General features: G+C 40.0%; 1 protein-coding gene across 1 annotated transcript in view; it reads left to right on the top strand.

Annotated features, from left to right (window-relative positions):
- The first annotated feature begins 11,663 nt into the window (after positions 1–11,663).
- The window catches only part of MSRB2 (methionine sulfoxide reductase B2), a 23,493-nt gene continuing 21,840 nt past the window's right edge, over positions 11,664–13,316 (top strand). The window contains exon 1 of the mRNA XM_006094276.3: positions 11,664–11,794. Coding sequence (XP_006094338.1) covers positions 11,680–11,794 — 115 coding nt within the window. The 5' untranslated portion in view covers positions 11,664–11,679. The remainder of the gene's footprint in view (positions 11,795–13,316) is intronic.

The raw sequence follows: 13,316 nt of genomic DNA, 5'->3' as shown, positions 1-13,316 counted from the left end.
GCATTGGTTTAACATTAGATTACACATGGCACAAGAATCTGAAGACAAAACAATAGAAACTTCAAAACAGAAGGGGGGCGAGAGAGAGAGAGAGAGAGAGAGAGAGAGAGAGAGAGGGAGAGAGTTTTTAAGTTAACATTAATAGAGCCTCAGTGACCTGTGGGACTGCATAAGTAATCTAATACACACATAATAAGAGTTACAGAGGAAGAGGAAAAAGAAAGAGGCAGAAAAAATTTTGAAAACTTAATGGCTCAAATATATCCAAACTTACAGAAAAAAAAATTTTTAAGTATATTTTATTAATTTTTTACAGAGAGGAAGGGAGAGGGACAGAGAGAAACATCGATGAGAGAGAAACATCGATCAGCTGCCTCCTACATGCCCCCTACTGGGGATGTGTCTGCAACAAAGGTACATGCCCTTGACTGGAATGGAACCTGAGACCCTTCAGTCTGCAGGCCGACGCTCTAATCTATTGAGCCAAACTGGTTAGGGCCAAACTTACAGAAAAATTTTAACTGAAAGATTAAAGAATCTCAACAAATCTCAAGTAGAATTAACAGCGATAACCATATCTAGGCACACCATAGTAACAATGCTGAACCCCAAGCCTTAAAATTAGTAGGTTGGGGTGACAGGAGGAGGATCACATTGCATGTATTAAAATAAAAATGATTGTTGACTTCCATAAGACACAATGACATTTTTAATGTGCTGGTGTGTGTATGTGTGTGTGTTGTGGGGTGGGGGGAGGATTGTCAACCTAGAATTCTATAACTAGTAGAAACATTTTTCAAAAATGAAGGTGAAAAAGGAGATTTTCAAAAACAAAAGTTGAGAGACTGTTGCTAGCAAGCCTGCCCTACAATAAATATTAAAGAATTTTCTTCAGGCTGAAGGAAATAATATGAGTTGGAAATTCAGAGTGACACACAGGAATGAAGAATACCCGAAATGGTAAATATATAAAAAAAACCTTTTCAGTTTGTTTGTTTTAAAAAATTTATTTACTGGTTAATTGTTTAAAGAAAAAAATGCTGTGAGGAATATACAGGAGTGGTCAAAAGTAGGTTTACAGTGTGAGTATATAGAACAGTTTATTCTTGTATTATTATTAATTATTGTATTATTTTCCACATGAACAACTGTAAACCTACTTTTGACCACCCCAGTAGTGTACATTGAAGAGTATAACAACAACAGCATAAAGTGAGAGGGTGCTAATTGGATGGATATAGTTTAATATTTTATATTGGAATTGGTAGAGTAGCCTGTGATAAGTTAAGGCTGTGTGTGGTACTCTTTATAAAAACTATTAAAAAAAAACCCACCAAAAAACCCAAAGAGGAACAACATAAAAAGCCAACAGAGGGGCCAAACAGACCTGCCATTGGGGTGTTGAACAGTCCTCTACATGAACTCCGAGGTTGCCCAGCAGTTGGGCTGGAGAGAAGGACAACGAGCCAGGTGCAGATGTCCTCAGTGAATGTGGGAGAGTGACCCAAAGGTTGACAGATGGCAGGACTGAGGAACAGGTCATCAGTATTGTGGACATAAGTAACCCGAGCCTCAGAGCGGGAGTTTGTTTATAGTACAGAGCGCTGCAGAGGGCTCATTGAAAGAGGTTATGTGGAAAGGAAGCCGGGGAGGAAGGGGAATCTGGGCTCAGTGACATCAGGTTATGGGAGAGGACAGGTGAATGAAGGAGGCTTAGTTTTCAGTTTGTTTCCTTTTGATTTTCCTTTTGCATGAGGCTCTTTAACAACTGTCATTCTGCTTGGGCTGTGCTAAGGAGGAACCCAGGACACGCTTTTGTTGTTTACAGGTGAACAAGACAAAGGACACTGCTAGCTCCAAAGGGGCAGGCGGCATCCGATGGGACAGAATTGAGACCCATGCACGGACTCTCTCTCCCCTTTCCACACTGTTCTCTGCCAAAACATTTAAGGGGCTCTGGGCTTCACATATGGAGGCAAATTTTTCCTTGACAGATAATGCCTCAGATTTCATTCCATCACTGCTTCCCTGGCGGGGTAGCTCAGTTGGTTATGCCAGGGTTGGGGTTTGATCCTTGGTCAGGGCACACAAAAATCAACCAGCTGCATAAGTAAGTGAAACAACAAATCTCTTTCTCTCTCTTTCTCTCTCTCTCTCATCAATAATTTTAAATAATAATAATAATTCCATCACTGCTGTTGTAACATGAACACCTGTGACTTAACCTCAACATGGTTTGTTATGACACCTATAAACTGTGGAACCAGAAGATTTACAATGTACCCCACTCATGGGGAGTCTCATGAAACAGTCATTGCAAAGACTTTTGTGCCACACTAGAAGCTGGTGCACAAATTCATGCACGATTGGGGTCCAGCTTGCTAGCCCTGATCGGGGTCAATCAGGCCAGGCCGGCCGGGGGAGGGGGGGTGGGGGGGACATGGGAGGTTGGCCAGCTGGCCCCCCCCTGATCAGGGTGAGGGGAGCTAATCAGGGGTGGGACTGGATGGGGGGAGGGGCCACAGGCGGTTGGCTGGCCCTGTCCCCTGGTCAAACTCCTGGTCCAATTCCTGGTAGAGGGGACAATTTGCATATTAGCCTTTTATTATATAGGATGTGATAACATAGAATTAAGATTCCAGTTCTCCAGCTTTTAAAAACAATGTGTAACAAAGTAAATGCACCATTTTACAATGACTAATAAAATCTAATTTAAATACAAACATTAGGAATTTATAAAGTTGAGAGAAATGTCAAGGATTTAAGTTTTGTTTACTATTTTCTTGTTCTCTCATGACCTCTTGATAGTCAGAAAAACCAAGATATTACATATATCAAAAATGTTGCAAATCCATGATAGTTTCTAGAGGTGATTATTTACTCCATCACTTTGGTAGTGTTTCTAAAGCAACATTAGGTTCAAGAACGAGTCTTCCCTTCATCTGCTTTGTAACTCTGATTTCCTTGTTTTTCCAGTGAAAACTTCACTTTTTTTTAACAACAGAATAGCCATCAAATTAAAGAAAAACATTCACTCAACTCCTAATTTTGTGTGAGTTCTCATTTCCTTTTCAGTTCCGGATTATACACCGGATTTCTATGACTTGCTGAAATGAAGGTGGGGTCAAAGGGGTCACATTTTCCAATGTAAACTTTTCTCAGTGGTGAGCTCTGGAAACATCTTGCTTCAGATTGCCTCGAACCAGAAGCCAAACAGGCAAAGTTATATGGTTATTTCCCAAATCCAATGTTTTGATGCTTTTGTTTTACTTTTAAATGTGGCTAATTCCAAATGCCTCTGAGCTCATGAGCAAGATTAAAAAAATAAATAAAACAAATGCACAAACCGATACAGAACAGCAAACTCTCTCACATGCAGATATAACACAACTCAGTCAGACTCAGCTGTCTGCATGGCAAAGGGCCTAAAAGAAAGGCTTTGCACAAAGCTTTTGAGGTGGAGAAACCCAAGGCTGTGTAGAATAATTTGCTCTTACTTTCTGTTCCCCATGATCTAATTTTTAAGTGTAGGGGATTACCTATCGTCTGTAGCTCATTAATCATGGTAGCTTTTGATTATGAAAAGTGCAATCCAAAAGATAGTACGCTGAGGACTTGGCAGAAAGGTTCTATGCCCACCCCTTAAATGTGCCAGCACACCCTGCACTCTGCCAACTATGATTACACTTGGTATTAATTGAAGATGCTGAGAGCTATAACCTTCCTGAGTTTTGCCACCTGGAGCAGATTAAAATCTGGGTCCTGCCGGTGAGGGGGTCTGAGGGATTGGGAATACAAGGCTGTTTTAATCTTTTCCAAGTCAGGCTGTTTAGAAATATCCATATATCAAATGTTCATGGATCTCATACAATTTCCTTCTCCGGGGAGAATGCAATTACCAGTAACATGAAGTGGGATTAGCTTGTTGTGGTAAGCCATCTGGAGGGAGAAGATTCACCATTTCCTGTAAATATGCTCAGAGATTTGCCACCATGATTTTGAAGGCGGTGCTGAAGGTGCTCCACCGCACAAAGGATGTTTCCTCTGAAAGCCTGTTCCGTTGATCCAGTGACATTAAAATGCAACGGAAGGAAATCTAGACCTCCCTCTGTGCTGGAAATCTTCCTCAGGCCCAGGAGGGTGATATTTGGGTTTTAAGGACTGGCTTGGGTCTTGTAAAGATATAACAAAAAGCCAGTGGAAACTGTCCTGAAACTGTACTGCATAGATAAACAGAAAGGCTCATGAAAAGGAACTGAGTGGAGGGAGGGACCGACAGGGAAATTCCATGAGTCAGAATTCAGCTCTCTGGATCATCCTTGAGTGTCAAATAGGGCTGACTCCCTTGAAGAACATGGAAACAGATTTACATTAGCCCCAGAAAGCAGAGGACTCAGAGGAGCACAGAGGGCAGAAAAAGCTTTAACATTTTAATGAAAGAAAACAAATTGGCATAACCTGGGGATGAAGAAAAGATGGCCCGGGAGATCAAAGGCCAACCCGAAGTTCCCTGGGCCAACCCATGATTGAAACGATGCCAGTCTTCGGAGCAGTATATCAGTCGTCAGGAGGGGAACTAAGCTTCAGTGAATAAAGTAAGTGCCAGCTATACCGATTTGGCCAGGAAACCTCTGTGATATGGGGACAGAACCAGATAGGTCAGAAAATGTTAAGATTATTATAAAATTGGTTTTATTAAATATTTACCATCTTCACAATTAAAATTACCAACAAATTAAACACATAATACCATCTTCAACTTGTAAGTAAATTATTACATTCAAACAATAGCAGAGTTATTAAAATTACAATACATAGTTACATCGATTGGTTTTGAACAATGTACATAAGACTTCTAGATTCATTTGGTAAGGTTAGTGTAAGTTTGATATTAAAACCAAGCAATGGCGCCATGAGAAAGGACAAAGTTAATTTAGTTTTGAATAAAATTGTGAAACTCTTAAATAAAATACTGGAAAATGATCTAAAAAATGCATGAAAAAAAATCATAGTCCAGCCGGTGTGGCTTAATGGTTGAGCATCGACTTATGAATCAGGAGGTCGGGGTTCAATTTCTGGTCAGGCATATGCCCAGGTTTTGGGCTGGATCCCCAGTAGGGGGTGTGCAGGAGGCAGCCGATTGATTCTCTCTCATCACTGATGTTCCCATCTCTCTCTCCCTCTCCCTTCCTCTTTGAAATCAATTAAAAAAACATATTTTAAAAAATAAATCATGACCAAGTTGGGTTGATCTCAAGATTTCAATAATGGTTTAACATCAATAGAAAATCTATTAATATAAGACACTACATTTAAAAGAGAAAGGCCATATGACATCTTGCTAGATACAGGAAAGTCAACAAGTAAAACTTAACACTCATTCATGTCAAAAACTCTTAGTAAACTTGGAATAGAAGGGAACATCTACAGCCCAGTAAAGACTACTAAAAATCTTCCAAAAAGCATATTAGAGAAATGTTAGAAGCATTTCCTTTAGAGTCAGGAAGAGAACAGAGTGCCTATTATTTCATGTATTCCATACTTATTAGAGGCCCAAGCCAGCACAATAAAAAATTAAAGATAAAAGGATTAGAAAGAAAGATGAGGTAACAATAAGATTGTTTTCATAGAAAATGCAAGAAACTCTTCAAGACAAAACCTGTTGAATATAGAAGAGAGTGTGGCAAGATCACTGGGTAAAATATTGATTTCCTAAAGCTGCATTCAAATAAACATTCAACAAATAACTAGAAATTAGGATATGTAATAAACACACAATAGCAACAAAAGTTACAAGGTTTCTATGAATAAATTTAACAAAATATGGACAGCTCCTTTTTTAAATATATTTTTATTGATTCAGAGAGTAAGGAAGAGGGAGAGAGAGAGAGAGATAGAAACATCAATATGAGAGAGAATCATTGATCGGCTGCTTCCTGCACACCCCCTATTGGGGTTTGAGACTGCAACCTGGGCATATGCCCTTGACCTGACCGTAATCAAACCCGGGACCCTTCAGTCCGTAGGCCAAGGCTCTAGCCACTGAGCCAAACCAGCTAGGGCTGGACAGCTCCTTTTTTGAGACTAATATAAAGCTATAGAAAAAAAAAACCTAAGTAAATGGCATGCTACGTAACTTGAATAAATATTATCAAAAATAACAATTGTCTGACCCATCATTTATAAATTCAATGCAATTCCAACCTATATTCTAACAGGGTTATTTTTATGCAATTAATATTTCATCAAGTATTAAGGCCTGATATAAAATTATAGTTTCAAAACAGTGTAGTAGTGGTACAGGGGTAGACAAATAGGCCTATGGAACAGATTCGACTTTAATAAATGGCTTAACAAATGGACACTTAATAAGTGATCTGACAATTGGGTCTCCATGTAGAAAAAGACAAAATTAAATCCTTACACTACATACAAAATTTTGTGCCACCACTAAAAACTTAACTTTGAAAAGCAAAACTGTTAGCTTTAAAAGATAACATTAAGAGAATATCATTATTAGTTATCTCTTAAAACAAAATATTGAGTAAGAAAAGCCTTGGAAAAATATACATACATTTGATGTCAAAATATGTACTATTTGTGAAAAATTATACACATAGACACATGTGAGAATAAATATAATAAAAGGACATGAACAAACTATAAAAATAAAGGTAGATAAATTTGATTACCTAAAAATTAAAATTTCTTTACAAACATATCATGAGCAAAGTAAAAATCCAATCCATATAATGGGAGAAAATAACTGAAACACATACAATCAACAAATAATCAGTATGCATAATAACAGAGAATTCCAATGAGGCTGTAACAACAAAAAGAGAAACAATCAGAAAGAAAAAGAGACAAGAATACACACAATTCAAAGACAGAAAAACCTTAGAGGTTAATAAATACCTGAAAAGATTCTCAACTCCATTACCAACCAGAAAAATTAAAATTAAGTGAAACTTCATTTTGCACTCATCATATTGGCAAAAAACAGTGAGTCTTGTAACATTAAATATTGGTGAAGATGTGGAGAAACAGAGTCACAAACCTTGTTCATGCCACCACTTTGAAGAACAACGGGGCAAGGCCTTGATCCAGCCATTCTCTAGATGTCTACTCTAGAGAAATCTTGCATGAACAAGGAAGTTGGTACAAAGTTGTTCGTTGGTAGAATGGCAGCATGATTTTGTAATAGAAGAAGAATGAAAACATCTTACTATCTCTAGGTAGAATAATGGATTTCCTCCTGTTTATTGATATAACACACTCTATACAGCAGTTAAAATTAATGAACTAGATCTATAGCTATCTGTCTATCTCAAAGAATCTTTAAAAAGTAAAATACTGAATGATAAAATCAAGTTGTAAAAGAATACCAACACTATGATGCCCCTTGTGTGAGATTTTAAAACGCACTAAACAATAGTTTAAACTGTTTTAGGATACAGTTATATGTATGCTATCTGTGGTTCTCAGCCAAGGGTGATTCTGCTCCAAAGAGATATTTGGCAGCGTCACAACTGGAGGGGGATGCGAGTGGCATCTAGTGGGTAAAGGTCAGAATGCTGCTAAACACCCTACAATGCACAGGACAACAGTTTCTTGTGCACTTACAGTCTGTAAGAAAAGCTACACAAAGAGGTAAAGTTACAGAATCTTGCCTTTTCAGGAGATTTGGCAATCAAATTCAGGGCACCAGACATACAGTGAAACAGGAAATCCAAATAGCAGTGGTTTAAAGAAAATATGGACTTGTCTCTCATGTATGGGAGATGTGAAGGTAGGCAACCCAGGGCCATTATATTGGCTCCACAGTGTCACCAGGGACTCAGGCCCTTTCCTGACATCTACTTAACTTTAATATCAGAGTGTGGGTCTCACCATCGCACGTATCAGAGGATTGTTAGTCGATTAGCCACCATGACTACTTTCCAGCATAAGGAAAAAAGAAGAGCAAAAGGCCGGTGCTAATCGAGTCAGGTCCTCTTTAATGTCCCGCAAGCCTTCTGGTGACATCTGCTTCTACCATTGCCCAGACGGTGTGAGATGACCAGCACTAGGCACAAGGGAGCTAGCTGGTGGGTGTAACATTTGAGTTAGGCACATTGCTACCCTCAATAAGATAAAATAAAGACTGTAAATGACAAGAGGAGAATGAATATTGGACAGGAAACCAGTACAGTCTCTTCCATTCAGTGTTATTAAGTGGAAGGTAAAACATAAAGTCATGTTTTGTTCAGGCTAAGACCATAGAGCTAATTAGAGATGAGTGCATGGTCTTAATGGTTAAATTGGATTTAGACAAATGGTGGAGGGCAAAGGGGGCATTTCAAGGCCAGAAAGGGTCTGAGCAAAGATAAGGCAAGAGTTCTCATAGCAGGTTTGAGGGAGAACAGCAGTAGGGAGGGAGGCACTCCCTCTGTGTTTGGAACGTCTTTCTGAAAGTGTGGGATGCACAGAAATGCAGGTGTGGTTTGGTTATCAATTCTGCTTACCCATCACTGTCTTCCTAATTACATCTTCATAAAAACAAGTAACATTCATTAAAACCAATATGTGTAGAAGGTTTGTTAGGTTTTAAAATATAGACTGTCTCTTATCCTCATAATAACCCAATTTTAGGGATAAGGAAACTGAAGCCGAGAGAGACAGAATACTTAACGAAGGTCATGCATCTCTTAAATGGAAGCTATCCTGAACTGGGTCTTAGAGCAGAAGCCATGTTTTTCACTGACACAAGTTAAATTCATTTTTAAAAAATTGATTTCAAAGAGAAGAAAGGAGAGGAGAGAGAGAAATATCAATAATGAGAATCACTGATTGGCTGCCTCCTACCCGCCCCCTACTGGGGGTTGAGCCCACAACCCAGGCATGTGGCCTGACCAGGAATCGAACTGTGACCTCCTGGTTCATATAGGTTGATGCTCAACCACTAAGCCACATCGACCGGGCCAAATTCATTGCTTAACTTTGTGATTGGGAAATGAAGATGGGTAGGTTAACTTCTGCTATTCTTTTATAGTTTCTAAATTCTAAACTTTAGAGGGACTTTACACACTCTTCCACTAACTAGTAGCATATAGAAACCAAACAAAAAAACTCTCTAATGATCATAGACACAAAAACTCTACACAAACTTTTAATCAATGAAATCCTACAATATATAAAATTGATAATAAAGCAGATAAAGTTGGGTTTATGACAGGAATACTAAATTGGTTTAAAAAAAGATATCCACTGTAGGTAAGCATATGAAAAAGATGTCCACATCATTAGAGGATGCAAAACAAAACCACAATGAGATACCACTACACACTATTAGAAAGGCTACAATTAGAAAGTCAGGACATGCTACTTAACTTCCCTGGATCTGAATCGGTTTCTTTATTTCTCAGATACAAAACCAACCAAACAACAACAACAAAAAACTATCTCTAATGATCATAGACACAAAAACTCTACATAAACTTTTAATCCATGAAATCCTACAATATATAAAATTGATAATAAAGCAGATAAAGTTGGGTTTATGACAGGAATACTAAATTGGTTTAACATCTGAAAATAAATCACTCAAAAAAAGAAAGAAAACATATGATTATCTTAATTGCTGCAGTAAAAGCAAATACATGGGAATTTCCTTGCTCTGACAGAGTATCTACAAAAAATCTATAGCTAATTTCATACTTAATGTGAAAGACTGAACACAGATGACATGGTTGTCTATGTAGAAAATGTGATAAAATCTATAAAAATATTACTAGAAATAATGAGTTTAGCAAAGCTGAAGAATACAAGATCAAGACACAATCATATAGAAATAACCAGAAATAAAAAACACACAATACAATAGTATCAAAAATATGAAATACTTCAGGATAAATCTGTCAAAAGATGTGTAAAGCCTATACACCAAAAATTGTAAAATGCTGCTGAGAAAAATTAAAGAAGATCTAAATAAATTGAGAGGCATATCTTATATATGGGTCAGAAGATTCAATATTATTATTATATCAATCTTCCCCTAATTTATGGAAAGAGCCAATGCGATCCCAATCAAAATTGTAGAAATTGAGCTGAATCTGAAATTTATGTTGAAATACAAAATACCTAATGTAACCAAAACAACCTTGGGAAATAACAGAAAAATTCAGCACTGACACTAGCTGATTCCAAGTGTGGCAATCAGAACATTATGGTACTGATGTAAAGATAGACAAACTGATAAACAGAATGGAGTAGAACATCCAGAAATAGACCCACACATGGATGAAAAACTGATTTTTGATAAATATTCAAAGACAGTTAAGTGGAGAAAGGGTAGTCTTTTCAACAAATGGTTTGGGAACAATTGGCTATCCATATGCAAAAACAACAAAACAAGAAAAAAAAAATTTTGGTATATACAAAATTAACTCAAAATGGACTATAGACCTAAATACAAAACTAAAACAAACAAACAAAAAACCTATAAAACTTAGAATAAAATATAGGGGAAAAAGTTGAGTTAGAGAACAATCTCTTAAATATGATACCAAAAAAGTATGATCTATAAAAGAGGGGAAAAAATACACTGGACTTCAAAATTAAAAAGTTCTGCTCTTCCTAAGACACTATTAGGAGATTGAAAAACTAAGCCAAAGTCTGGGGGGAAAACCTTTGTAAAGCATATATTTGATAAAGGATTTGTATCCAGAATATATAAAGAACTCAATAATAAGAAACAGCCCAATAATAAATGGACATAAGTTTTGAACAGATGCTTCGCCAAAGATATCCACTGTAGATAAGCATATGAAAAAGATGTTCACATCCTTAGAGGATGCAAAACAAAACCACAATGAGATACCACTACACACTGTTAGAAAGACTACAATTAAAAAGTCAGGCTATTCAAGTGTTGACAAGGATGCAGAGGAACTGGAACTCTCACACCTGCTGGTGGAAATGTAAAAAGAAACGACCATTTTGGAAAACATTTTTGTAATTTCTTAAAAAGTTACACTTACCTACGACCTAGCCATTCCATTTCCAGGTATTTACCTGAGAAAAGCACATATCTGTACATAGATGTGTACAGGAATGTTCCCAGCAGCTTTATTTCCAATGAGGAAAAATTGGAAACATTGTACATGCCTACCAACATGTGACTAGATAAATACATTGTGGTATTGGTATATGCATGGGATATTCATAAATGGAGTATTACTTAGCACTAACAAGGGATGAATAACTTACACTCAAAAAACATGAATGTGTTGAAATATTTATGCTAAGTGAAAAAAGTGAGACAAAATCAAGTACGTTTCCTATAATTTCACGTATATTCAACTGAAAAAAATGCACACCAATCTATAGTTCCCTTTATCCAGAATTCTAGAAAACGCACACAGACCAGTTGGGTTGGGGAAGAGCGGAGTGGGCACCGGTGGTTGGGGCAGGGCCAGGGGGGGAGCAGGCGGGGGCAGGGGCCCGAAGGAGAGGCTGGGAGAAGGGGAGGGGGCAGTCGGGAGGGTAAGAGGGTGCGGGGCAGGGAGAGCCACGGGAAGGTGGGTAGGGGCAGCCGCGGGAGGGGGGAAGGGGAGGGACGCGGGAGGGTGAGCGCGGGGCGGGAGGCGGTGACGCAGGCGAGGCGTCGCGCGGTGCGGGGACTGCGGCCGCGGCGTCATGTCGCTCCTCCTCCGCAGGCTGCGGCTGCTCTTTCCGAGAGCGCCTCCTCGGGCTGCGGGAGGCCGACCTGGTAGCCTTGTCCTCGGCGCCAGGGCGGGACACGGGGACGCAGGTAGGACGCGGGCCTCGCGGGCCCCGCGCCGCCCCCAGTCTTTCGGGCTCTCCGTTTCACTCGCCGCGGCCTGGTGCCTGGGCGCTGCTCTGGAGCCGGCGAGGACACTGGCTGTAAAGTGGAGGGGCGGGAGGGGAGGCCCTGAGAACTGGGGGAAAGGTATAGAATCTATACTATAGATCCACGCCCAGGACGCACACACACGTTCCTTTCTTTTGCGCCACATCTCGGGCCCAGGAGCCCTGACGCGCGTCGTGGCTGCGCTGGAGCCGCGGTGGGGACGGCGCGCTCCCCTGCGGCGCGCCTGGGTCGGACACCGGCCCCGCGTCCCGTGCTGGGCGCTCGTCTGGGAGCGGGCACTTCAGACCCCGGGTCCTGGGAAGGGGCTCCCTGCCCTGCTCTGTTTCTGGGTACGTTTCAGGACCCAGGGAAACAGCGGCCAGTAACCCGTCCCCCCTAAACTGAGAGGCATGGTTGGTCAGGGGCCGAGGCGGACCCGAGGAATGTGTGTATGTTTTTTGCAGAATGCCTCTGGCGCCGCTGTCTCATCGGGGCGTCTTTGCATTTCACTCTTCAGTACGGAGTCCCCTGTATTTCATATCTGTTTCCAGTCTTTTAGTGGCCCCGGGGGGTTGGCTTCCGGGCCATCTCTGAATCCACTTCTGTTCTGTGTCCATTGAAGACATTGAGAGATACCTAACGCCGCTGAAAATGTCCCCCGGCACTTGGAACTCTTTATTCCGGGAAGTTTTCACAATGGAGTGTTATGGAGTAGTAGCTGATCCAACATGACTTCCGGTTATGGCCTTCAGAACCCCACTGGTGTCTATAATTAGCCAATCTGACGATATTTGTTGTCTGCCTACTGTGGGCCAACCACTGGTTTGCTGAGAACCACCGGTGATGGAAACGTCATAATTGTAGGCTAGAGCTCTCCTTACTTACCTCTGCGGGCTGGTGGTTTCAGCAGAAACGTGTCTTTTATGAATGTACTTGGTGCTGTCGGAAACAGCCCAATTAATTGCCTTTGGATCTGAAGTTCTTCAACAACATTAAAATTTGGCCAGACACCAGTAGGTAACTAGAACTGTGAAACTTATCAGACACCCCCTCCTAGGCGTTTATTCTAAGGAAGATATTCTAGAGGACGAAGCTATATGCGCAAAGATGTTGTAAGAGCACTACTTTTAAGAACCAGAAACCGGCTATAACCTGAAATGTCTACCAGTTAAGGAATGCTTACATAAACCATGAAAGTTCAACAAACTATGAAGCACCCATTAAAAATGATTAACAGGTAATAAAGGGCTTCGGTGTGGACAGTATTCCTTACTGGCTCTGTCTTTGGGCACATCTTGAACTTGGTAAGCTTAAACCTGTTCTTCTATAAAATATGGATAATGACAATAATGGGGTTTTTGCACAGAACAAATGGGCAAAATAATTTAAAATGCTTTATCACATATTTGGCACTTAATAAGCACACATAAATGTTAGTTATGCTTAATTAGTAAATGGAAGA

The sequence above is a fragment of the Myotis lucifugus genome, unplaced genomic scaffold (assembly GCF_000147115.1).
Source record: "Myotis lucifugus unplaced genomic scaffold, Myoluc2.0 scaffold_132, whole genome shotgun sequence".
Taxonomy (NCBI): Eukaryota; Metazoa; Chordata; class Mammalia; order Chiroptera; family Vespertilionidae; genus Myotis; species Myotis lucifugus.
The sequence above is the reverse complement of the archived record's forward strand: the minus strand, read 5'-3'. Positions and strand labels throughout refer to the sequence as shown.